This window comes from Prinia subflava, chromosome 8 (genome assembly GCF_021018805.1).
Source record: "Prinia subflava isolate CZ2003 ecotype Zambia chromosome 8, Cam_Psub_1.2, whole genome shotgun sequence".
NCBI lineage: Eukaryota > Metazoa > Chordata > Aves > Passeriformes > Cisticolidae > Prinia > Prinia subflava.
In genome coordinates, this window is record NC_086254.1 from 28819849 (window position 1) to 28846483 (window position 26635).

Genomic DNA, 26635 nt, shown 5'->3' on the forward strand with positions numbered 1-26635 from the left:
AGAATTTAAATAGGTCCAATCCTGACGCATTTCCAAAGGAAATCCTTGCAGCTCTGCATACTTTGGAGAGCTTAATTTACCCAGAGAAATGGGTGAACCACCACTGCTCAGCCACTGGGTGACTGCGGCCTGCAAGTTTTTGCTTCAAAAGCAGCACGCTAGCACAGTATTTAAGCAGACACACATCATTTCCCTTTCCTGATGATAAGCTGGCACGAGGCAAACATCAGCAGGGAGAATTAGATTATTTCATACAGGTCTGAAATGATGTACGAAATTTATGCCTTTTTTTTTTTTTAACCTTACTGCAGCACAGACAGCTCAACACAAATACCTCACACTGCACGAAAATTAACACCCCAATGAAAACAAACCTAGAAAAGATAAAACCCTTTGGCTTTCCCTCTTACATCGTGTCAGACAGGATGGCCTTCACCTTGCTCCCCAGGGAGCACCGGCTCCATCAGTGCCCACACTCCACTAATAAACTCAAGGCTTTGTGTCACTGGTGTGGAACAGTCAGGGATTGATACAGCACAAAAGCAGGAGCGAGGCACTATCAGGGAATCCGCTGTCTCCATTCGGTCCAGTTGCATTCCGTATGTCCAGAATTACCTGACCGGAATTCTTAATTTGAGAGCCAGAAGACACTGCACGAATAAACAGAAATATGCTGCCTTTGCAAGTTTCACGTTATAAAGGCTGGATTTGCTTCCCGCTGCCGGTACGTCATTCATTAAGCACCTCATCAGCCGAGCGGCTACTAATTATTTCAATAAAAATTAAGCAGTATAATGTAAGGAAAGGGAAAATCACGCCAGCTTCTGGAGCGAGCCAGAGTGATTCACGGCTCCCACACACACAGATGACTTTCATTTGGAATTCACCTTCCCAGGCCTTTTGTTCGGGGTTTTTCCCCCTGCTCCCAGGAGCGGAGCGGAGCGCGGGCCCCGCAAAGCCACCGGGGACCGGGGCGGGGGGCTCCCGGGGCGGGGGGGGTTCCTGGGGCGGGGATGCTCGGCGGGCGATGCCCCTGGGCAGGGAGATACCGGCAGGCACATCCCACCCTCCCCCGGTCCTCCCACCTCGCCGCGTCCACCCCACCCCCCCGCCACTGCCACCGCCACCAGCTCCATCTTGGCCTCCGCCCGCGGCCCGGCCCCGCCGCGCTCACCTGCGGCCCGCGGGCGGGCGGGGGCCGCACAGCCCCGGGCGGTGGCGGCCCCGCGGGGCGGGGGCGGCTCCTCGGGGCCTCGCGCGGGGCCCGGTCGCGGCGGCGCGCGCGCTCCGCCCTCAGCGCCGGTGCCGCCGCCGCCGCCAGACACCGACCGGGACCCGGCCACGGGAGGGGGCGGCGCCGGCCGACTGCGCATGCGCGTCCTGCACACGCAGCGCCCCCGCCGCGCGCGCGGGCACGCGGCCGCAGCGCCGGGAGCGCGCGGGGGGATCCCGATGGGAACGGAGGGGGCGGGGAAAGGAAGCGGGAAAAGCGGAAGAAGAGCGCGGCAAAAAAAGAACTTCCCTGACCGGGAATCGAACCCGGGCCGCGGCGGTGAGAGCGCCGAATCCTAACCACTAGACCACCAGGGAGCGATGCTGGAGAGCTTCTATCGTGGTATTTGCCGCACTCTCCTCTGCCAGCCAGGGACTATGATACTGAGGCTGGGGCTGCGGTGGGACCGGGGACTGCGGTACAGGGGAGGCGGGGGCTGCCATCCATCACCGGAGCCGGTGACTGTGGTACAGAGACCGAGATCTGCAGTGGGACTGGCGGCTGCGGCACAAGGATCGGTGAGGCCTGGGGCTGCAGCTCCCCACAGGAGCTGGTGACCGTGGCACAGGGAGCACTGGATCCGCGGCTGTGACAAGGGGATCTGTGGGGCTGGGGCAGAGGTGCAGGGGCTGCAGTCAGGCCGGGACAGTGGAGGAGCCAGAGTCTTGGGCTGCAGCTGCACACGGAACACCCGCAGGACATCACCCGTGTGCTGCCCGCACACCGACCCCCAATTCTAAGTATGCTTTGGGCACTACCTTCACCCCTGGCCCCGTTCCAAGAATCCCAGCCTGCCACCCCACCCGCCCAAGCCTCACACTGGCCCTTGGGGTCCTCAGGAGCTCAGTGCAGAGCTGGTTCCCTCTAACAAAAACGAGTGCTTACAATTAGAGCAGAAGAGATGTTTTTAAGCTCATGAGTCTCTTTTTCCCAGTTGCTCAACTGGGAGTGCTCCCAAGGACTCCTGGCTGTTCCCTGGGAAACGTGGCTATTTCCCAGTGCTGGGTAAACGCACGACTTCCACCCATCCCGTGCATCCTGGAGCAGGTGACCCTGCAATGGTGACCTCAGGAACACTGGCTCCAGTCACCCCCCATCACTCTGACATGGCCCTGCTGGCATGAGTCTCTAATGGCCTTTCCCGTCTGCTGCCTCTGACTCACGTTTTAAAGACATGAATGATGATGGATCCTATTTGCCGACAGAGTCACCACCATGAATCACACACCCACACCCTCTCCTTGCTCCAACTCCATCCCCAGCCCAGCTCCTGCACCTTTCCCCATCCGAAACACAAGCTACCTGTGGGGCTCCCCAGCACTGACCTTGGACCTTGCACAGACTCTGCACCCAGGAAGAGATGCTGAGCCCACCCCAGCACCCACAGGGGTGCAGCAGGTGGGCCCAGGCTGGCAGCCTGTGGCCAGTGCTTGGCTCTGGACACTGCCCACTCGGCCAGGATGAGCACAAGCTCCCACTGCTGGAGTGGTTGTGCAACCCCTCTCTGACCATAAATGTCAAATTCCTTAAGAAACACTTGCTGTGGTTTTGGCTGAGGTTTGGGACATGGTGCCAGCAGGGAAAAGTGGCTCCTTCCTGCTTTCTGCAGTGGATTCTGTTGTTTATGTGCTTTGTGGGATGGAGCCATCTATCCTCCCCTCACCTCAGCCGGGGTGCTCCCAGCAGCATCTCTTCTCTAGGATCAGGTCCCAAACCAACCCTCTGTCCTCAGCCCCACTTGGAGAGATGTAGTTTTAGCTAATGAAGTGATGTAGGAAAAATACCCTCAACCTTCAAAACAAACACCCAAATCCCACAAAACCAAAACCAAACCCTCATCACCAAGCAGATGCCTCAAGCCTAGCTGGGCATCCTTCCTCTGAAAACAGCACACTGAGGATCTCTGCTGGCCTCTCCACAACCTATTTATTTGCTCTGTACTGCCCTTTTAGACTTGGAGACAGCAGCTCCCAGCTCCAGCCATCCATCCACAACTCTCCCCGTGCCACTCTGTTCGACTGCCAGAGCTTCCAAGGAGGCGACTGATCCCCTGAGCTATCACACTGTCAAGCCATGCCAGCACCACAGCTGCAGCTTTTCCACATTAGAAATTTCTCCAGCCTCAGCTCCCACTGCCAAGGTTATGCTGGGACTGCAGTCCCACGCTCCCAGCTCAGGAAAACAGCGTGAGGAAGTTTGGAATTCACCTGCAGCACCAGCGACAGTTTGCAGCTCCCCAGCCCAGAGCACAGGCACAGGCCAGGAAACAGCTTGGGAACAGTGTCCAGTATCTTGGATAGGAAACATCAGACTGTAAATATTATTTAGTACATTCCTTCATGAGAGAGCATCCACAGAGCCAGGAGACAAGCCAGAGGGATAAGATGAAATATTTCGCTTGCTTCTTGCCTCAGGCTGCTGCAGGCAGTTGGTATTTACCTGATGAGTGCATAACATGCACTCAAGAGAGGATTTCAGCGCTGTTAGAACAAGACAAAGACATTCACCCCATTTTCTCCCAAAGGAATTCTTTATTGACAAGTTTCCTCAGTCTTTATCCTAAAGAGAAACAGTTCCATACCCAAGTTCCTGCAGTCCCCATTTCACTGGCTGTGCTCCTCACAGGGAGGCCAATTCCAGTCAGATGAGGAGTGCCCATGAACAACACTCTACACTCCACCTATGGCCTAGTACATCTGCCCACTAACATCTCATCCCATGTCCCCAGGTCTGCAGAGGGAGGGGAGCAGGGGTGGGGGAAACACAGATTAAACAAATCAGTGTCAAAACTTGCTTCTCTAAAGGGTCAGAGGCAGTTCAGTCCCTCTGGGGTGATAAACCACTATAACTACCCAGATATGTACATAAGTTTAAAGACCTGAGTAAGTCCCACTTCGCCTCTAAGGCACAGAATTGCTCACTCTAGGTATTTCTATGTGGAGGCACCTTGCCTAGAATAAGATCAGGCCTCTAGGAGAAAACTTGGAATTTGGCAGCTCTTGAGCAATGAAGCTGGACATCAAAAGAGCAAAACATTCAGCCCCTGGAGGGACTGGGTGAGCTCCATCACTCTCTGCCAGTTTTGTAAACCAAAATTAGAGCTGGGGCTTTCAACTGAGAAACCCATCCAGTCAGAGCCAGATGTACCAGCTGGAGGAGCCCTCAGAAAGCAGAGCAGAGTCCCTCCAATGGTATCCATATTCCAGCCTGCAGAAATTCCTCCTCCAAGAACGAAGGGATAAGCTGAGAAGGGAGAAGCAAATTTCATACACTCGGGAAACAGAGTGCACCACTGAATTTAACACAAGAACTGGCTTTATAAACATGCTGCTATGACTGCATGACGCAAAACTCCAGTGCTCAACAACCAGCTTTAGAACCCTTGCAGTCTCCTCTACAGAAAATAAATCATAAGAAAAGCGTAAGTGATGTAAGGCTTGCAATTCAGCTTCAGAGTCCAAGGGAGCATCACCCTAATATGCCAAAGCTTTTTTTTTTTTTTGCTTGTTTTTAAGCTTTATTTCTTTAAAGTTCATTGCATTTAAAAATAAAGATTTTTAGTTTTGTTAAAGCTAGAGCATTAGTGTAACAACGAGGCAGCTGCTAAGTGAAGTTTACCTTTTAGGAGCCCAGAAAAAACCCCAACTGTTTACCCCATTTACCCAACAGCTCCAATGAGAGCCAGAGAAAACAGTAACAGGAGAAGCCTGGGAGCTCCCAGAGTAGCCCACACAGAGAACAGAGCCAGAAGCTGAAGCTAAGGTGCCCATGCACTTGGCTTCTCCAGTTACTGCCCTCCTCATGCTGCTCAGGGCCATGTATCTGCTCCAAGCTATGTCAGACAAGGGAAAACTGTTTCCATCCACAGCAGTGGCATTTCTGAGCTACTTCAAGGAAACTCCAGCTTACACGCTCTCCCAAAAGGACAGCAGTGATACATTTAATCTACAAACTTTAGTGTAAAATATTATTTGTGTACAAAACTTTGCATTCTCTTTATTTGACTTGGATCCAGCAGCAGTGTCTATGAATGAAGGATGGATCTCTCCAGACTGGCTCTCAGCCCCTTCTTGGATTTGCATGTTGTTGCTGTGGTGAAGGTTTGGGAGGGAGGGGGCTCTTCCAGTTGTGCACAGCTGTGCAAAGCCACATCCAGATCTAGAAGGGAGCGTTGTCTTGTGGAGGCTTGTCCCCAGCTCCAGAGGGGGAGTGCAGGCCGTCAGTGCTGTTTTCCCTGCTGCCCACCACTCGGGACTGGAAGGAGAGAAGAGAGTGAGGACAACAAGAAAGCAGCACTGGGAATACCAAGTCAATTCCCCCTTGTCGAGGTCACCTACTGTAGCCAAGACTTCACATATCTGAGAGGCCATTTGCCCGAATACTAGTCTACAAGAAAAACATTGCAGAAATTAAAGTTTCTGCACGAGGCTTCACACTCTTTGTGTACAAGATAAAGAAGACTGTTACCTTTATGGTCCCAACTCTATCTTCAAAGGACTTGAAGGTTGCAGAATTCCTTGAAGAAAGAAGAAGGGAGAAAACAACAAATCAAGACAAGTTAGTTCTTAACCATATCAAATGGCACAGTGTGACTGGGCTCTGTGGCCACTCCCCTGCAATGACACCATCACCCAGAACACTTCCAGCTCCTCACAGCCTTTGGCACAAATCTCTCAGGAAAACCAGGCAAGAACACCACATCCAAACTCTGAAGGAAAACATTTATACCACTCAATTGCTCAAGCTAAAATGTTGAGGGAAACAAGTCCTAGTTCATTAGGGAATCAAGGCACAGTTGAGAAGCAAACAGCCCTTAGCTTTAAAAGCTTCCAACTAAAAACATTTTGTTTTAATTAGTGGTAAAGGAAAGCTGAGAAAGGATTAAAACAAAGGCTTCAGTTTCCTGTATCACATCCCATGGGGAGGAAAGGGAAGGGCCATGTACCTGCACCTATCAGCAGTTTTATTTCTACAGGGGTGATCATCTGCATCAGGAAATGTTCACAAAAATCACAATGTAATAAATTAATCAGAGCACTTCGTATTTCTAGCAAAGAAAACCAGGTCAGCTGTTTGACAACCCAACAAGCTGCTTCACTGGCAAAGGATTTCAGGGAGTGCTCTGTACTGAGCTTCCAGACCAGGCAATTACTCAGAGAGCTGCTCCCCCGGGCCAGGCTGCAGGAGCGCTGGGAGATGACTCGCCTCATCTCAGTTATTTTTGTTCCAAGGAATTGCTTTAGATTTGCAGCCATAAAACAACCTCTGTTGATCTGGAAAGAGGATGAACAGAGAGAGTTCTGTGGGCTTTGTCCAGCCCTGGCAGTCATTTCTCCTGCAAGGAGGTCACCACCTAAGGCAGTGAGGGAAGGCCGAGGAGAGGGCTCCCGTTAGGATTCACCTCAGTATCAGCAGTGGCTGTGCCATACATTGTGACAGAACTGTCATCCTGCCCTTTTCAGGGACCTCTGAAAGCGCCCGGCTTCAACCAGACTTTGGTACAGGTGCAACACTTGCACTTAGTCCAAGAAAAGACAGGTGCTAATAACCTTAAGAGATATTCAAAACCCCTTTCAATAGTCAAACCGCAGGCCGTGGTTAATCCATGCTCAGAGAAGGGTCTGCTCGAGCAAGGAGCCGGTTGTCCAAGGCAGAACAAAGCCCCCAGCAGTGATGGAGGCTGCTGTCCTCCCCCCAGCCCCCCTCAGGAGACACAGGCAGGTGCTACATTACCTCATGGCTGGCATACTTATCGAGTGGCGGATGGAGTAGCCGCTGCTCGGAAGCATTTGGGACAAGGAGGAAAAAGTTAACATCAATTTGACCCCGTGCAAAAGCAGCCTCACCCCTGAAGCACTCACTGTCCACACACAGGCTGCTGTGGACAACCCAAGTGGTAGGAGCCAGCCCTCTCTGCCCTTATTTAACAGCTGTAGCCCCGAATTTAGTTTTCCAGACATAGGACAGGCAGTATTTAACTGCAGCTGTGATACAAAAGTCAGTCCCAGGGCATTGGTTTGTGGTAGATTTCTCAATCTGTGTCAAAAGTTTAGGCAAGGCTTAAATAACCAGCTTCCCCTTTAAGGACTGCAAGGGCCTGGCACAGAAACAAATGCTCTTTTAGAGCCTTGAACAGTATCTTACCTAAGGGAATGTGAGATGGAGTGAGCCCTGGGAGAGGCCATGGGCAGCAGAGAGAAAAAGGAAGGAATGGTCAGAAACTTGCACAGAGCTAAACACCAAACACAGGGAACACTCACAGAATCATGGGACAGCAAAGTCAACTACCCAGGAGGAAGCCTCTCAAAATAAATCACAGGAGCAAACAAAGAAAATGCTTTTCATTAACTCCAGACAAGCTAAGATGTTTCTCAAAGAGCAATAACAGCACCTACATCAACTTGAAACCCAGCTGGGGAGGGGAAGGAGTAGATGTGCAACAGCAAACCAAAACATTTTACCTACCCCCATCCATTGCTTTCACATGGTTTTTTCAAGCATTTTTTCCTAAAATGAAGGTATTACCAAGCACTAGCCATATTGGTAGAGACACCTCCTTCCCCCATTTCCCCCTGCAGTCTCTCATACAAAGACAGCATTGCTCAGACTTCTGGTGAGGACTTGAGTAAGAGCAATCTGCAACAGATACCTTCATGTTATCTTGCCAAGCCTGCAAATCTCAAAGTTACAGTTCAGAGAACAAATGCACTGCAGGTTAATAAAGATTAATGGTATCATGTTTACCCTATAACTTGGTTGCCCATTTTTAGGATGGGGTTTTGCAATGCAGTAGCATCTCAGCAGTCTGAAACAACAGACAGGTTTTCTACTTTTATTAGGAAAACTACCAGGATGCTCTAAAGGAGCTTCTCCTGCCAGAGCAGACTTTTATTCCATTTAAATATAATTTTTGTCTCTGCAGTAGGAAGCAGTCATGGCAAGCTGGATGTGAAGTACTTGGCAATGAGCACAAGGGCTTTTCCTGACAGCCAGAGTGAAGATGTTGGGCTCTGTAGTTTCATTTCCCCGTATATCCAAGTCAGCTCTTTGGCAGGGCAGATGCCTTGAAATGCTGCCTTTGCATGTGAAATAAATTCACTTTGTACTTACTCTTGCCTAAAGGGGAACAACACAGATAACACATCCATGCACCATGCTGCTCCATACGGAATACCACAAGCATTGGTTCCTTGTTCAATATCTTGGCCTGGACCTCACAGTAACCCTTTTCCTCCTTCCATAAGGATTCAAAGTTTACATCAGTTCCAGAATCTGCAGGCACTTTGGGTTCAGGCTAACATTTCATAATGAATTTGCTTGTAGCATTATGTACAGCAGCAAACTTCATCAGACACCATGAAGTGCACAGGTGGACACAAACCCACAAAGCAACGAAGAGAAAACACTTCCAATTTTGCAGTTTACTGGAATCAGTAAAATGCAGGAACAGAATGTCTAAAAGCCAATTTACTTTTTAACTGTAGGTGGAGATAACAGAGACATCTGAACAGGCCAAGATTTGAAAAATCCCACCCACTGAGGTACATTTCTTCCCCTCAGAGCAATCCAGTAGAGCATTAATGCAGCGAGCACAGGGTTACAGCATTAACTTGCCGAGGTTACAATCCACACAGTAAAATTATTTTGACCAGAATACGGCAAATCTAAAGATTTAGCATGTTACTTGTATTTAAAAACAATTTGGTTCAAGCATTTTTAATGGAATTAAGCCCCACCCTTGGTGCATCAGAGCCTCTGTCCCATTCATCAGGCCTTCCTTGCATTTATCAACTGGTGAAGGCTGACTAAACAAGGAAATCCCCTCTGTTATCTCAACACTTCCAGTGCTGGAAAATAAACTCACTTTACAAGTGAATTTGTAGTGTAAGAAGGAAACAAAACAGAGTTCGGTAATGGAGGTCAGTGTAGGCTACAAGGCCTGTAAGAGAGATTCTCTGGGAGAGAGATCATCCCACTGTTCAGAGCAGTGATCACAGCAATACAACAGACTTCACTCCTCGTCAGCTCTGATCACGGATCAGAACACCAGAGTTCACCTGGCAAGGGTGACAAGTGGGGCAATTCCTGCAAAACCTTATGCTCAGAGTTAAACCTTCTTCAGTATCAGAAATAGGAAGACTTGGACACAGCACAGGAGATAGAAGTCTGTTTATATATGCAGAGAAAAACTGAAAGTCTTTAAAAAAAATCATTACTGTGTTCCCCTGCAGGGCCACATATAAAAATCCTGCTGAAATAGCTTTGGCAGGGATTCCCAAGTGATAAGGCAGAAGCTGCCTCTATTTCATAACACCTCACCCAAGTTATTAGCTATAAAAAGGAATGCAGATGTTGAAGCTGAGAAAAACCATTGTTGCAAAGGCCTGGCTCGTGCCTGGGCCAGCTGATTACATGGCCAGTTGTGACAGTGACTGTGCCTGCCCAGCTCTGCCACCAGGAAAGCACCTCAGGATCCCCTCCTCCATCACCTGCTCCTGGGATGGCACAAACATTTCAGCAGCTGCATGACCTGCATTCATTCTCCCAACTCAAAAACCACAGGCAGGACCAAGCCTGTAAAAACAGCTTCTGCCTGTGGCAGCCCTGGTTCAGGAGTTCCCCATGTGGTCCCAAAAAAAGCACAGCTCCCATTCCTTTGCTGCAACAGCCTGGCCAGACTGCAGAAACCAGGCCCAAAATTTACTTATCAGTTTGGCACAACGTGTTCCCACCACATCTTGTGCCAGTATCTGTAATCTGCTGTGATTACATGAGTCTCTTTTTCCAGCAGACTAGGGAGTTTCCAGGAAAGTTAAAACCTGAATGTTGGAAAGGGTAGGAAGCCAGCTAGTCCTCTGCCAAATTCAGAGATGTGAGCTACTGAAAACACCAAAAAATACCCCCCAGGAACACAGTAACTAACTCACTGAGGACAGAACCAGAATAAATCAGTACTATGTGATCAGAGGCCAACAAGTTCTTACCACTCGGATACTCCCAGCCACAGTGGAATAGGAAATTCCCTACAAAGAATGACAGCTACCCATTCAATCCAAGGTTTGAGACAGCATGTTAAATACAAGCTCTAAAAATCCTTCCTTAGTAACCTAGACAGGCTGTACATCCAGAATTAGCTCTCAAATCCAAGAAAAACGTGGTCAAGGGGTTCTGCATGAAAAATGTGGATGTTACCATCAGTGGGGAAGAAACCTTTAGCTTAAGGTTCTGAGGAGCAGCTAAATCACCTATTCTAACCTTGAGCTTTGTACAGCTGAGAAATTCACAGAGCAAAAACCTCAGCCAGGACAACCTGTCCCTCTGGCAGTTTGGAGAGGTTTAAATTTGCAATTATTTCAGTGGTCATCTGGTTAAGGAATGGAGATAAACCCCAACCACAGAACAAATTTTTAATGCTGTCATAATCTTCTGAATCAGTGATAGTTTCTAACCAACAAGGCATAACTGTGCCTGGAAGACATGCTGCCCTTCTCCACGGAATGTCAACACCCGGGGCTTGAAACCACATGGAATGCAGCAAACAGAATTTTCCCTGCTTGTTTTTAATCATAACAGAGCACAGGAGGGATGACCCCTCTCTAATCCAAAGCAGTTACACTGAGAAAACACATCTCCATAATCCAGTACGAAATGGAAAAGGGAAATTGTAATTCTAATTTCTTACATATGATATAAAAGCTGTACTGAATCCACATGATTCAGTAAAAGGGGGAAGGCTGCTAAAAATGCTTGTTCAGTTCTCCTAAACCAAACCAAACTTAAATGCTTTAGAATAGGCTTTTCCCCTCAGTAAGTCTTCAATAAGAGTTCAATCTGTCCTAAACTACAATGCACAGGGCCACACAGAAGGTGGCAGTCCATCAACAGCAACGTGCTGCCAACTAAGCAGAAAAATGGAAGAAAGCCTAGTTATTGTCTAAAGCCCCATTCCTGTTTGAAACCAAGATCAAAGCCCAGAGTGCAAAGCAGAAATCTTACCTCATGTCACCAAGCTTCCTGCTGATAACAGAACCTACATTGGAAAGGGCTGCTGAAGTCTTCTGTCCAGCCTGGGAAAGGGTTTCCTGGGTCTTCTTGTAACTACAGGGAAAAAAAATATCATAGATTGAACCAATAGATTGGATCCAAAAGAGTCCCCCCCCATTTTGAAAAAGGACCACATATTACAGGAAAGAAGCTGGGTTAGTGAGCTGCACTGACTTCACTGAAAGAGCCACTTCCAGATTTCCTTATATTCAAATACTTGAAGTTTTACAAGCATTAAGTGTAGGATTAACCTTTCCATACGCTCACCTCATACTTTTGACCGTATGTTCTTAAATCAACAAATATTTGCTAAAAACCAAGGAAAAACCAATTTTCCACATGGAAGTTCTAACACCACAGCACTGTAGCCTAATTGCTCTAGAGCCATCATTTTGTGTTCTGAAGAAAATAAATCTAGGAGCCTATTCCATTCTGTCCTTTCAGCCTTGAGGAAGCCATAGCACTTGTGGCATTATGTTTTGGAGGAAAGAGGCAAGAAGCAAGACCATCACCATCATACAGAAAAGAAATGCAGGAATCAGCATTAGCTCTACAGCAGCAGTTTAGAAATAAATTGGTAAAGAAGTTTCCTATCAGTTACCATTAACCACAATAGGTAAGAAGGCTGACAGCTTTTATTTGTCAGCTGATTATTTGAGTTTATACCTGAACTGGAGACACTTGAGAACCTTTGTTTTCTTCAGATGAGACTAATCTCAGGAACAAAGATTCTTTGTGTCACTTTCATTAATTCATTCTCTCTAAACTATTCTACAGTTGATGATTAACATCTAGATTTATGTCATTCTTCAGACTATAAAGAAAAGGCTCAGGCTGGAAAACAGGTTCAACATTTTATGCTTTTCTTATTCCAAATATTTCAGCTTAAGATTTTTTGCCTGGTGAGGACATTTAGGAGAAGGACATTATAAACAGCTTAATGTTCTCTCATGCCTGAGCTCCCCTGGCTACAAACACCACGGTGACAGATGATTTACTCACATCTCCTCTCCAGGCAGAAGTGCATGGACAGCACCACAGCACCAGAACTGGATTTGAGCAATTCCAATTACATGTTCGTTTGTTGTTTTGTTTTTTCATTAATATCACAGCCAAGTATTTCTGAATCACGACTATACACAAGACTTAGGCAGAACAGGGTAAAACTGCATCAGCTTTTCCTTCCTTCCTCCTGCTTCTCAGAGAGAATTCCTATAACCTACACATTTTTGAGACCAATTCTTCTTGAAGTCAACAGCTCCAGAAGGACCTGAGCATGTCCCAACAGCAAGGCCTCAACACTGCCTATGCACAGCACAATTTTTGCACCTCAGCACAGTTTAGGAGTGAACTGATCAGCACCAAAGCTGCTTGATCTCATACAGGGATTGCCTTCCTATTGCAAGTACTGTGTTTGAGGAGGGTCTCAATCCCTGCCTTCAGCAGCCAGGCTCCTCCCTGGCTGAGCTCTGTCATGGGATTTGATTTACAGCTGCCTAACAAATATCGAGGACCTCGTGCTCACCAAAGTATGCAGTGCTGACTCTAGGTCTGCTTGGCACTCAGAGCTCAGCACTGAGGTTTACAGCCTCAAAGGATACCCTCGTGCCATTCACACTGCAAAATTCCAGGTATTATCCCCAGCTTCAGCAGATAAAGGCCAGAGATTTTCCAAGTGTTTTCCACATCTGACAGCAGAATTTTTAATATAACTGAAGAACAAACACTTGAGTGCTGCTGCTTCTGCCTGAGTGTGCTCCTTCCTTCAGCACAACTGCTTGTGCTGGCACAGCAATCTAGATCAAGGCAACAATCTGGATTAAATATAAACCTGGAAGCACAAAAAAGCAGCAGCTGGATCAGATGGCCAGCCTAGTCCTGCATCCACAGCTCCCACACACACGTACACACCTCACTGCTGCCAGGCAGGAGGCACAGCCTGGGAAGCACAGGGAGATGAGCAGCTCTGTAACCCAGAACTGCCACCACACACACATGTGGAGCTGCAGCTGTGACAGCCAGGGATCAGCTTATATGAAGCTTTAATGCAACTTAACTACACCCAGCCCTGACCTAGAAGTTGCAACTCTTCTCCTGCAAGTGGCACAGCCTGGTTTTCCACAGGTGTAAATTCACAAGCACTCATTTTCTTCCCTTAGCTCCAGCACAAAGCACAGTGGAATAATCCAAATCTGGGAGTAATAAACATAAGCTGTGGCTAATACCCCATTTTACTCACAGGCAACTGGCTGCAGCAGAAGCTGCAGAGATGATCTCTGCCCTGTGCTGTTCATCCCGTGGTATTCCAGCATTTCACTGCACCCCTCTCCTATAAACCCTGCCAGGAAGGAATGAAATCTGCACCCTCAAATCCTCCTTTATCCATTAACACCAGCTTCCTCTCACTTACTTTTATCCAGCAATCACCATTTGAACTGTCTGGCTAACGACACAAACCGTGTAAGTCACCTCACATTCTGGTTACAGTGAAACTGGATCTAGGAACAGACTGGGGTGGGTTTTGCCCTGTTTGTGTACTGCTTGCAGAGGGAAAGTCTGTGGCCAGGAATGGCAAACACCAGGAAATTCCACAGCATACAAAAGCACCCTAAGGTCAGGAGTCAGGTCCATTCCCAGTTCACGCAAGAGCTTTGTTAGTTACAGAGCAGAGCAGCACTGAAACATGAAAGACAGTCCATTTGCATAAAAATCCCCAAAATATATGAATAAAACCTCACCCTTGGGCTTCTTGAACTTGCCTTTTTGGACTCACTGAACTTTAGAGAAACAGAAATTCCGACTGATTTCTGAAATGTTGCTGGAAGCTTCCAGCCCCCTCACGTCTCTGTTTCAGTCTCTGCCTTGCCAGCACTGACTGTCGCTCTGTCCAGTGCCAAAGCAAGCAGGAAAGCTAAGGTGCCACAGCTCTTCAGGCCCTCAGTGCTCCACAAAAGCACATTTCCGCCACATTTCTGGTGCTTGTGAAGTACAAGGAAACAGATATCACCAGAAGTTTTCTATTCTAGCAGACACACCCAGGGAGGGACTCGGAACACCGCTGGAGTCAGCCACTGTCAGCAAGCACAAAACCCAAGGTCATTCTATTGGCAAGTGAAATGGTGGCAGTTTACAGCTTCTTAATCTTGAAAACACAGTTGAAAGCAGACCTGCATACTTCAAAGATTTTTCTGCTACTCCTACATTTTATCTCTGCTCCTCTTTCACCCGTGTTAGGAAGAAAACTGTGCATTCACACATGGTGCTGATAACCAGCCAGCTCCAAGGACTGCATTTTATACCCACTTCAGAGAACAGGAAAAGCTGGCTCACATCTAAGACCTACCTCCCCAGTTTAAATCAGCTCAGAAAATAATGACAAAAGCTACCTGGTCCCACTGCAGCATTGTAAGGGGTTGCCCTACATACTGTGGGAAAGACACAGTGAGAAGGACAAAGGCCAACTTAAATAACATCCTTCCATAATTTAGTCCAGATGAGAATTTAATTTCAGGCATTTAGTAAAAGCACATCTAAAAGAGATTTGCATTCAACAACTGGAGTAGAACAGCTGTGAGGTTTAAGCTGTTTGAGTCTATTTGTGACCCCAACATGACAGGAAACTGCTGTGGACACTACAGCTCTATTCTCATCAGGTACCACAGCAGAAAGCAAAGCTCCTGCACCCTGCAGAGCATGTTGGGGTGACAAGAAAGTCAGTCTGGCTATTCTACAGCTTCTCAGCTGAAGGTGTAATGTGTGGCACACAGGTCTCAGCTACCCAGGGATTTCAGCCATCTCCTGAGACCAGGCAGGCATTTATAGAGTATCAGCTGGATACTGACCTGAGGAAAAGCTCCCTCTCCCAGCAGAGGCATTTACTGGGTTAAAAAAGTAAAAGCTAGGAAAGATAAATGTCCAGGTAGATCTAGTGAAAGCAGAGGACTGGGAGCAGGGGCACAGCAGAGTTAGTGGCAGCAGACTGGCAGAGGAAAGCATTTATTAAGGCTGAAGGTTAAGACACTCACGCTTCTGATTGAGTTAATTTTTCATTCCAGTCCTCCAGTGTGCTGCTGGCTGAAAGATATCTACAAACACAACTGAGGTTAGAGACAGCTCCAGGATCACTACAGATGTTTCTTCTCACACTTTTTACATTATGACTCATTACAATTACAGTATCAGAGGCTTTATTCCTCCGACAACAGCTTCAGCCTCTCTGGTACAGCCAGAAGGAAAAGAACTGTTTGAGAGGCAGAGAGACACCTAAGCCCCAGTTTCTTTTGTTTAAGCATGTTCAAACACTGTGCACAAAGAAACAAAGCCTGAAGTTTAAAAGGTGTCAGGAAATGAAAATCTTTGCATCTTCTGCTCCCTTCCTACATGTTCTGTTGCTGGTTTGTATTAAAAGCACAGAGCAATGAACCCTTAAGGCCAAAAAAATCAAACTACCACACCCAAAGATGTATTTTACCAATACAGCAGGAACCAGACAATTAAACTTTTGTTTTTCTGATCTTTAGAAATAATGTTTCTCTACACAAAACCAGAACCTTAAGGGTTGTGACAACTAACACTGGAGGTACAGAACACACAGTACAGAAGGTGGCTGCTGCCACCTCAGAGAGAACACAGAGGTGCTCATAGGAGGGGACTGATCACCCAGAATTCACTTGCCCCAGTTAGATCAGTGCCACCTTGCCTCACGATGTGATGCTCCCAATCCACGTTTTCCTCTTAGCTAAACAATCTCCTTCAACACAAGACAAAGGGAGAGAAACTTCAGCACAGAATGCACTCAAGGGCTCCTTAGGTTCAGCTATGCAGCAGGAATCGATGATTCGTGTCTAATATCATAGAGCTCTAATACAATTAAAGAATATATTCCAGAAGCAAAAATAGCCAGATGCTCTTTGTCTGCATTTGTCACCTGCTTGGATACACAGCAAAGATTAAAATTCATGGATTTCTAGTGCTGACACTGGGAAAAGGGTCACACCCCAATGCAGCAGATCCAGAAGCTCATTAACACACTGGAAATTGCACAGCCCCTAATTCCAGCTATGGGGAAGCACCTCCAGCTGCTTCTCTCCCTGGTGGCCATACAGAAAGGCAACAGTCAAACTGATTCCTACCACATTCATGATGAGAAGAGATAGAGTTTCACAATAAAGGTTCACTAATAAGACACCTGAAACTACAGACTAACCTACCAATTACCAGCTGAAGGGAAATTGTGGTTAAATTTTTGTCCCCTCCTTTTTTTTTTCATACAAAATGTGGTCTGGTAACTGATTGGAATTTTTCTTCTGCAATAGCAAGACCATGACAGAGATGATGGCAGAAACATTTACTCATCTCCTCTGCAACTGAGGGATGTTTCTAGCTGGAAGCCAGGCATGCTGGAAGTAACAATCCTGCTTCACCCTGCCTCCAGCTCCCAAGCAAGCCCTGATGCCTTGGGAGAACAAGGAGCAGCACAGATCAGGGAAGGCAGCGAGGAACAGGGAGGTGATGCTGAGGAGCCCGAGGCACTCACAAGTCAGACTGTGTCACTTTGTCATTCCACTCTCCAAGTTTCTCAGATGTTTTCACATAACTAGAAACAGAAAGTGTTAATGAATATAACTTTAATATTCATTTTTCAGAAGACAATGACACAGATTCCAGTGACAAAGGAAAAACAGAAATGGGGCAGGGACAGAGGAGGGAAGATGAGGAAAAGAATAAACAGCAAGATGAACAGCTCAGTGATCAGCTCTGCAGTATCACTGTCAATAACTCCAAACCCCAGTTAGGTTACAGAAGACTTTTTAGCCTGAGTGATGCCCCCATGAGCACCCAGAGTCCCTGACACCCAGTGCAGGGCCAAACTTACCTGATGGACCCTCCTTTTGGCACTGGCAAGCACAGCAGTGACCATACCCTTAATGCCTGTTCAGGAACAGTCTCACTTGACATATTTAGGTCAAGATGACTGGTGAAGCACAGTAATACCACAGATTTTTTCCCTAGGAAGTGCAGGCTTTTAATTCAGGTTATACGACCCAGGGAATGCTTCTGAACTGGCACAAGCTGTGAAACTGCTTGCACTTCTCTTTGAGCCTGAGTTCAGAGCAAGGGAGCAGCTGCCTGTGCCTCAAAGAACGGGCAGAAATAAGAAAACTGAACCAGTAGGAGTGATACAGATCTCTAACACCATGGGAAAGAGAAGCTAGCAACAATTTATCCTGATCACAGATATGAAAAGTCCAGTTTACACAGACACAAAAACGATTTTTTTAGGTGCCTTTCACTCCATAAACCAAACAGAAGAGAAACCTCCAGCCACTCAAAAGAACTCTGGAGTACCCTGCTGGGAAATGTCACCCAGAGTCCCAGACAAACACAGGTGTGTCACAAGCAACACTTACGCGTTGGAGACTTGGACATCGTGCCAGCTTTTGGACAGGTTTTGCTTTAGCCCATCCAAGGGAGTCAGACCCAGCTTCCTCTTCAGCTCTCCACAGTGTCTCTCTTTGGCAGCCAGAACTTGTCTGAGAGTACCAATTTCTTCTTCAACCTTAGGGAAAGGCAGAGTTTTGTCTCAAATCATAGTTTAGTTTTTTACATCCCTCAAATCTAGCAACATTTCATTAACATTAATTTTAAAAATTGGGAAGCACATCAGATGAATTATTCAACTCAACACGAACTGTGTTGGAATGGGAGGACCACTCAGACTTCATAAAAGTCACTGGACTGGTTACTTAGTGACACTGAGATGAATGGAACCCATTCCTTGTATTGTAATTTCAGCAGTAGACACGACTCAGTTGCCAAATCTTATTAACTAAGATTTTATCTTATGTTTCTTTTCCTCTGATGTCTTTAAAGCAAAGAGTTTTTCCTCAGAGATCGTTCTTATAACACTTTCAAAGTACTCTGGAGCTGTTTCCAGGCAGAGTGGGTTCATTTCCACCTTAGCTGCAGCTCAGCAAGCCCTGCATGACCACCCAGGGCAGCAAAGTCCTCCCCTGCCACAACCTGCAACTCAAAGAACCACCACAATTCTCACAGGAAGCTGCAATTATCTTCAGCCACGTTTCAGAAAACTCCAAAAGGTGCTCAAACTTTAGGATGTTACATTACAAACCCTCAGCTCATTGAAAGTACATAGGCACCAAAAAGAGTTGCCTGTAAAGTGTAATAAATATTTAAGAGAAAAAGGTAGGAAGAAAAGCTCATTAATTGCTCCAATGTTTCTGTTTCCTAAGGAAAAATGCCTTTCTTTTGCTTAGTATTTGCCTGAAGTGTTTTCTCACTTCACATGGAGCTAAAATCCTACACGGAGCCCATGGCATCAAAAGCTACTTATTTCCTTAGAGCTCTAAATTAGGCTGCTCTGGGAAAGAGCAAACAACACACCGCAGCGTTTGAAGTATCTGCCAGCTTTGTGCATTTTAACAATTAGCTGAGAGACCCAGAGGTAACACTGCAAAATTCAAAACCAAAACAACAAACCCCAACAACAAAACACCCAGTCCTGCCCCTGTGGCTCCTGTTAGCTCCTTCCCAGCAGAACCGGGCTGCCCTTACCTTGGCGAGCTCGGCTCGCAGCTCCTCCTCCTCGGCCAGGGTCAATCCCTCGGGCGCAGCGCCCCGGGCCGCGTTATCCACGGGCACATCTGTCATGGCATCGGCCAGCAGACCTTTGTTGGGAGAGTTAAGGTTGATATCTGTCGCAGACAAGGAGCAGAGGGCACTCAATAAGCAAGCGGCAGGCGAGGCGCGTTATGCAAAGCGGGGCGGGGGAAGGCGGCGGAGCTGCGGGGAGGGGAACAGAAACCTCCGCTGGAGTTTCCTCCGCGAGCATCGATCGGAACCGGCGGCAGCACCGGGCATTCCGCGCCCTCACAGCTCCCGTGGGTGGGGACGGGGCCCGGCGAGGGAAGCGGCGCTAAGCAGCGACCCCCGGCCGCTCCCCCATCCCCGGGGCCGCCCCGCATCCCCGGGGCCGCGTCCCCCATCACGGCAGCGGCAGCTCCCGCACCGCCGTCCCCGGGCTCCCCCCGTGCCCCCGGCAGCAGCCCCGGCCCGTACCCTGGTTCGCGCTCTCCATGGCAGCGCCCCGGGCCCGTCCAGCCGCCGCCACCGCCCCCGGTGACGCGCTCAGCGCGCGCCGCCCGCCCGTTCCGGGGAGGGTCGCGGGCACAGCGCGTCAGCGCCGCGTCGCCACGGTGACGGTGACACGGGTGACGTCATGGGGGGACCGCGCGGCCGGGCGGGGCCCGGCGATGCCGTGAGCGCGGCCGGAGGGCAGGGGGCAGCACCGGCACGGGGCACCGGGACAGCGGGCACGGCCCGACACACCGGGCAGCACCGGGACACGGGGCACCGGGACAGCGGGCACGGCCCGACACACCGGGCAGCACCGGCACGGGACACCGGGACAGCGGGCACGGCCCGACACACCGGGCAGCACCGGGACACGGGGCACGGCCCGACACACCGGGCAGCACCGGCACGGGGCACCGGGACAGCGGGCACGGCCCGACACACCGGGCAGCACCGGGACACGGGGCACGGCCCGACACACCGGGCAGCACCGGGACACGGGGCACCGGGACACGGGGCACCGGGACACGGGGCACGGCCCGACACACCGGGCAGCACCGGCACTGGGCACCGCGGCCATGGGGCAGCACCGGCACAGGGTACCGGAGACTTCCCCGCCTGCCACGGCCCGGCCGCTCTGTACGAGGCCCCAGCCTCCCACCGGGCTCATTAATTAGCGCTGATCATTCAGCACCGTAACGAGCCGCCTGCCTGTGCCCTCACCCCACCTTCGGGGTTTGGGGCTCCCGTTAGGTGCGGTGGTGCCCGGAGCCTTGCCAGCACCCCCAGCCTGCCCTGGGTGCCTGCTCCCGGTGTGATATTCCAATTATTTTGCAATCCTTTCCCTGAAAATCCCACTGGGTTGGGGCCTCGTTTCATTTTCAGAGCCTTTTCCCCTGTCTCTTCGGGTTCCCCAGGATGAGGCATGAAAAGGGAAGTGAATATAGATGGGGAAATGGAATTTGTCAGAGCCCTTTCCATCAGCACCTTGTCATCCGAGCAGAGGGTTTGCCCCCACAAGAGCTCCTGGAAATGCCCTTTTGGAGCACAGCACATGACCCCCATCTGCCTGCTTGGTCTTGGAAGGTCAGGGAGCACTTTAATAGCTTAACTTTTTACTGGGGATTTTTTTAAGGGTTATTGTGAAGTTTGAAGCCTTGACACGCACCTCATTTCGAAGCTGAGCTCAGTGGAAACCCAGGGAGTGGCCGAATGCTGAGCCCATGGGAAAAATCTGGATTTTTCCAGGCTCACCAGAGCCTGAGTTCCTGAAAATCTGGCCCCGAGAGGTGGCTGCGGCAGGAGGAGCCAGGAGGGCTGCGGCTCACAGGGACTGCCGTGGCCTCTGCCAGCTCTGCCAGGCGCAAAGCCCTCTGCCAAGTCCAGCCTCCCTGAGCAGCCAGGGATCGGGCTGTGCCTCACGGGATTGCCCTCCAAAAATCCCCTGCTCCAGCAGCTGATTTCCCTCTACCTTCAGGCTCTGGCTTTTAATTAAATGCATCGTGGTGCCAACTTAATCATTCCCCAATCCCAAGACCTTGAAGGATGTTGGGAAGTACAGGGCAATCCTATTTGGAGAGAGGGGGAAAATAAAATCACACAAATCCCTTTTGTGTGTTTGGATCTGCTGGGGCTCTCCTAGGGCTGGGCAGTTATTTGGGGGGCAAAATGTCTGTGGAGGCGTTTGTTCACCCTGGCAGCCACAGCTCCGCACCCTTCACATCTCCCCGGTTCCCTTTTTGCTGCCACCGGGATTTTTGCTTGGTTGGGGCTTTTTTTTTTGGCCGTTTGCTGGCGAATGCAGAAATGTCAGGCCTGGGGCGAGTTCCCTTCGCTGACGCTCTTCCAGCCGTGTGGAGGCGGGCGGGAAGGACGGGGCTCGTTTGACGGTCTCGTTCGGGAGGTGCGTGGCATCTCCCTGTGCCACTGGGAGGCATATGTGGCTCTGAGAAGGGCATGTCCCCGGGCACCGCGTTGTTTTCCAGTCCTGCAGGGGTAGTAGGGGTAGAAACAAACCACAGTTTCCCAGCAAAGCAAGGAATTGCGTGAGCGGCCACGCACACGAGAAGCAGCGCCCGCGGGGGTCCTCGGCCGGGGTGGGGATGCTCCGGTGAGCACCGACATTCCCCAGCTCCCGTTCCCGGTGTCTGCGCCGGGCTCGGGCAGGCGCCGCTGCTCCGTGGCTTCGCTGGAAGCCGCCGCGTTCTGGGCTCTGTGCCCCCTTTTAAAGCAAGCCCTGACCTAGATTCCCTCCCTGCCCGTGCACAGCCGCCGGGCTCTGCTCCCCCGCCGCTCCTCCCCGCGGCTGAAAGGGGCCCAGCGGAGCGGGCCGGGCTCCGGCTCCCTGTGCCGGTGGTGTCCGCCCCGGCGGAGCGGGGAGCGAGCCTGCCCCGGCGGATACAGCCCCTATCACCTTCTCCCGGCCCGCCGCGATCCCCAGGCGTTAACGGAGGTGTTAAGGGAGCATCCCCCGAGCAGGAGGCGCGGTCGGTGGGGCTATCTCTGCTCTGCAGAGATATCACCGCCCAGAGGCAGCGCTGATGGCCCACGGCCAGCCTGTGGCTCTGCTTGTCCTCCCCTCACTGCAGTGCCTGTTCCCACTGCGCCCCGGGCAATGTCCCATCCCTGGGGCTGACACTGGGGACAGCATCAGCCGGGGATGCAATGGGGAGGAAGCACAGCTGGATGGCCTCCTGCAGAGTGTGGGTGCAACTGGACCCTGTCTGTCCATCCCTGTGTCCATCTGCACATCCATTTGCCTGTCCTTCCTTCCTTCCTTCCTTCCTTCCTTCCTTCCTTCCTTCCTTCCTTCCTTCCTTCCTTCCTTCCTTCCTTCCTTCCTTCCTTCCTTCCTTCCTTCCTTCCTTCCTTCCTTCCTTCCTTCCTTCCATCCATCCATCCATCCATCCATCCATCCATCCATCCATCCATCTATCCGTGTCTCCCCACCAGAGTTAACTCCCACTCATGGTTGCATCCCTGACTTTTCCTTGGGTCATCCACACATGCAGCCACACAGGCTAACATTTACCTGGGCACTGGTGGCAAATCACATGTTTAAGAGCAAAAACCAGCATTGAAAAATGGTGTGTGCACCACAACCTGCCCCTGGGTCACAAAGGCAGGAGCTGGGAGCTGGACACATTGGAGGATCCCCTGCAACCACCCTGGGAACTGCCCAAGCCCCCCCTGTGTGGCCCCCAAAAACCTTTTATTCTTCAGGTGAGACAGATCCTCTTTCCTCATCCCACAGGTGGGAACGGGGGTGCAGGGCTGTGTTGGGGTTCCTCTTTCCCCATCCACCACTGGCCCCTGCGTGCTGCAGGGCATTGCCTGCCCGGTGCTGCCTTCCGCTTTCCTCCAGACCCAAAATAGCCCCCGGAGGATGGGGGGGATGCCGGGGGTGACGCTTCCTCTTTCTGAGACACCACCGTGGCTGCTGGGGAAGGTACAGGGACTCTCAAGTGGGGATGAGCCGAGGGGACGTGGGCTCAGCTGCTGGAGCTGACATCAGACATGGATCTGGAGCATCCCCTGGATGCCCAGCTCCTTGCCTGGATCACCCCAACATCCCCCACTTTGCCACATCCCTGCCAGTGTGGGGAGTGGTGCAAGCACCCGGACCATGTGGCTGCATCCCATGGAGCAGTCTGGGATGGGCTGGAGTCCTGGCATTCCCAGGGGTTCCCACCTCTCCACCCCAAGCAGAAGGCTGCACCCACGGGCTGCCCAAGGGGTTCTTGTTCACGTCCTGCTCTTTCCCAGAAAATGTCAGTGACTCCCTGACTGGTGGCTGGGCTTTCCCACTGTCAGCCAAAGTCCCCCTGTTCCCACCACAAATGCCCTCAGGAGCCATGGGAACAATCTCAGCTGGAGCAAGTCAGACTCTTCTCTGAGGCCACTTTTGAAGATCACACCCCTCTGCCTGGAAATGGGTCCCTTAATTTCTGCTTTGTTATCCCAGCTCGTTTGGCTGCTCTCAGCTCCAAAATAGCTCCTGGGGGCACCCAGGTACTCCGTGTCAGGCACCAGTGCTGCCCTGACTGTGGGGTTTCTCTCTGGGCCCCACCTCGTCATCTCTTGTTTCCACCCTCATCACTGGGGATTCCCCCAGCAGCATTTGGGGTGACGTTGCTTATCTCTGCAGTCACAGCAGAGTTCAGGGAGCCACCAGCGCTGTGGGACAGGAGGGGCTGTCCCACTCCAGCCCCACAGCAGCACCCTGCTGCCCACAAACACATCCCCATGACCAAGAATGTCTCAGGGGGATGTAGGGGACATGGAGGGATGTGGGGTGAAGCCTCTGGTCTTGAGGCTTCCCATGCACCTCCAGAATGATGTGCACTCCCAGGATTGTACACTCCTGTTGATGCCTTAGGATTTTAGCATTTATATTTTCCATATATTTGTAATCCTGCAATTCTAAGCTCCATACAGAGTGTTAGCTACTGCTTTCCCATTTTGGTCAGACACAACAATTCCTCTCCAGGCCTGGGAATCAAGGGCACCTCACTGTCTCAGGCCCCGAGAAATGTAAACAAAAGCGAGTTTGGGAGGGACAACTTGGGGTAATTTACTTCATTACCTGAAGCTGTAACTGGAAGATTAACCCCCAATATGCAGATGGATCAAACTTCTAAAAGTGTGAAAAGCCGTGACCTGTCATCCATTTTGTAGCCTCTGGGAGGGCTTTATCTGCCCAAAATGTACCTGAAAGCCCTTCAATAAATATAACCACTTTTTATTCCTTCAATTTTGTCTGTCCTCTGTTTTTAGGTAGCCCAAAAAGACATCCCTGTGGCCAAGAACACCTCGGGGGATGCAAGGGACATGGAGCATGGAGGGAGTGGGATGAAGCCTCTCGTCTCAGGGCTTCCCATTCCCCAGAATGATGAGCACAGTCGTCAGTGGGGACACGTGCACGCATGGGGACAAGGGACATGTGCAGCTGAAGGACCCGCTGGGTGACGGAGCCACGTCCCGTAACCGGGACCTGAACCCCGCAGCCTGGCTGGGGTACAAGGGAAACTTCCCGGGGACATGGCGTGCAAAAGCCACGCTGCTGTCACTGCAGCTGTGACCGGCTCTGGGCGTCAGCTGCCATTCCTGGGAGCTGGGGCAAGGACCCGTCCCTCCCTCGCGCTCCGGAAACGGGCTGGGCAAAAACCCTCCTCCTCCTCCTCCCCGCTTCTGCCTGATTTCCCCTACCCTGCCCTGGGTTGCTCTGGGACCTGTTTCCCACCCCGCTAACCCTGCCCTGGGATCCATCCAGCACCATCTGCCGCTTGGAAGAGCCCTGTTCCCTAAGCCGCTCTAATCCCTGAATCCTATCTGCGCCCCGCAGTCGGTGTGAGCTGCCGGCAGCGAGCATCTCCCCGGCTTCCGCAGCCCACGCTCCCGCGGCCCACGGCCACGCTCCCCGCGGCTCTCCCGGCTTCTCCCTGCCCGTGATATTGGGGCTGATGGGGCTCTGAGCAGCCCCTGCGCTGCAGGAAAATAGGAAATGCTGGGAGAGACAAGAGAAGAAAAGCAATGAGTGATGCTCGGCGCTGCTGCCTCCTGCCTTCCTTTGCCCTGGGAGCACGGCGAGCTCTGAGCCACGAGCGCAGGAGGCAGCCCCGGCATCGGGAGGCGAGAGAGGGGAGAGATCCCCCGGGATCGGGAGCTGTAGGGCAGCTGGCGGGAGAAGAAAAGGAGCGAGGGGCCGCGGAGAGGTGGGAGGAGGGTGGGGGGCGGTGAGCCTAGGGGTGAAAGAGCCGAACGCTGGAGCGGACAGACCCGACGGCTCAGGAAGCCGGGGCCAGAGGAGCGGGGGGCTGGGGAGCGGGCTCTCCCTCGCTCTCCCCTCCGAGGAAGCGCAGGGAAGAGCTTCCCGGAGGATGCGGGGCATGGAGGGAGAGGAAGCGCCGGAGACAGCTGCACAACATCTGGCAGCGGCGCGGCCCCCCGGGACCCCGAGGCAGCCGAGCAGGGGGGGCCGGGCCAGCGCAACGCTTCCTGCCACCCCTCCGCTGCCAGATGTGCACCCCGCTCCCCCCGGCCCTGCACCCCACCCTTCCTCCGCGCCGGGACGTGCCCAACACCTGCTTCCAGTTCAGTCCCAGTTCGCCGGCGCTCCCAGGACCCCGCCGTCCCCCAGCGCCCGGGGGACACGCGGCCCCGTCACCTTTGGCATCCCCATCCTCTGGTGGCCTTCCTGCCTCCCGCGGGGCGGGCTGGGGGAAGAGATCAGTGCGTGTCCGCAAATGGGGCCGTTCACCTCCGCGGCACTGTGGAGCCCTTACCCAGATCAAGCCCGGGCGTCCTCCAGCCCCGGCCTCAGCAGAGCAGGGCAGGGGGTGCAGGACCACCCCACCCCGGCCGGCGCTTCCCACCCCATCCCTCCTGCCCCAATCCCTCTGGATGCAGACTGTCCGGGGCAGGGAGCTGCCCATCGCGCGGCCCCGGCAAATAGCTGGGTAAGGTTGAACAGCAAGACAGGATTAGCCGCGGGCAGGGAAAATAGCCTCTCCCTTCAAAAATAGCTTCCTGGGATTAAAAATAGCCAGAGGTCCCGGAGCCGTGGCTGCGGGGGGACACAGGCACCAGCTGGGCCGGGCCACCCGCTCCCGCGCCGGGGGACAATTAGGGGCATTATGGAGAGCTTAGGGCTGCTCGGAGCCATCTGGTCACAGGCAGAGCCCCTCGGCACCGTCCCTGCAACCAGGTCAGACCCCTCCAGGTGATCCCCCTGGTGGGGATAGTCCCCAGTCCTGGTTATTCCCCTTCCCAGGCAAGCTGTGGTGCTGGAGGGAAGAGATGGTATCCAGAGGAACCTGGACAGGCTGGACAAGTGAGCTTGTGCTGTCCAGAGGAGTCTATAGAGATGCTCCAAAAGCTGGTTGAGAGAGCTGTGGGCATTCATCCTGAAAAAGAGAAGGCTGTGGGGAGACCTCAGAGCCCCTTCCAGTACCTAAAGGGGCTCCAAGAGAGCTGGTGCCTTTGGACAAGTGCCTGGAGTGATAGAACAAGAGGCAATGTCTTCAACCTGACAGAGGGCAGGGATAGATGGGATATTGGGAAGAAATTTTTCCCTGTGAGGATGGTGAGGCACTGATCCTGGTTGTCCAGTGAAGCTGTGGCTGCCCCATATCTGGAAATGTCTAAGGCCAGGCTGGATGTGGCTTGGAGCAGCCTGGGATAGTGGAAGGTGTCCCTGCATGTGGCTGGGGTTGGAACATGATG

The 26635-nt window shown here is 51.5% G+C and overlaps 2 protein-coding genes and 1 non-coding gene across 8 annotated transcripts in view; all 3 read right to left on the bottom strand.

Annotated features, from left to right (window-relative positions):
- The window catches only part of DNAJC5 (DnaJ heat shock protein family (Hsp40) member C5), a 30650-nt gene extending 29395 nt beyond the window's left edge, over positions 1-1255 (bottom strand). The window contains exon 1 of the mRNA XM_063404352.1: positions 1175-1255. The gene's annotated coding sequence lies outside the window, so the exon portion shown is untranslated. The remainder of the gene's footprint in view (positions 1-1174) is intronic.
- Positions 1256-1518: 263 nt separating this feature from the next.
- Positions 1519-1590, bottom strand: TRNAE-CUC (transfer RNA glutamic acid (anticodon CUC)). Its single transcript has one exon. It is a non-coding gene; the product is annotated as a tRNA-Glu (tRNA).
- A 3171-nt stretch (positions 1591-4761) lies between these two features.
- TPD52L2 (TPD52 like 2) lies at positions 4762-19543 on the bottom strand. Of its 6 annotated transcripts, XM_063404358.1 has the most exons (9): positions 19397-19534; positions 18893-19032; positions 17728-17876; positions 16854-16913; positions 15343-15402; positions 11270-11371; positions 5741-5789; positions 5611-5659; positions 4762-5527 (listed from the first exon to the last, which is right to left on the bottom strand). In XM_063404358.1, the coding sequence occupies exons 1-8, from the start codon at positions 19413-19415 to the stop codon at positions 5624-5626; spliced, it is 615 nt and encodes a 204-aa protein (XP_063260428.1). In that variant the 5' UTR covers positions 19416-19534; the 3' UTR covers positions 4762-5527; positions 5611-5623. The 6 variants fall into 6 exon arrangements, with proteins under 6 accessions (XP_063260428.1, XP_063260426.1, XP_063260425.1 ...); XM_063404356.1 differs by lacking the exon at positions 5611-5659 and having other exon boundaries at positions 18893-19005; positions 19397-19543; XM_063404355.1 differs by lacking the exon at positions 5611-5659.
- Positions 19544-26635: the final 7092 nt, after the last annotated feature.

Coding starts and splice junctions, on each gene's coding strand:
- TPD52L2 (XM_063404355.1), bottom strand. Junction 17,877..18,892: donor TGCGAGCCGAGCTCGCCAAG/GTAAGGGCAGCC, acceptor CCTTTCCCTAAG/GTTGAAGAAGAAATTGGTAC. Junction 16,914..17,727: donor GATGTCCAAGTCTCCAACGC/GTAAGTGTTGCT, acceptor TTCTGTTTCTAG/TTATGTGAAAACATCTGAGA.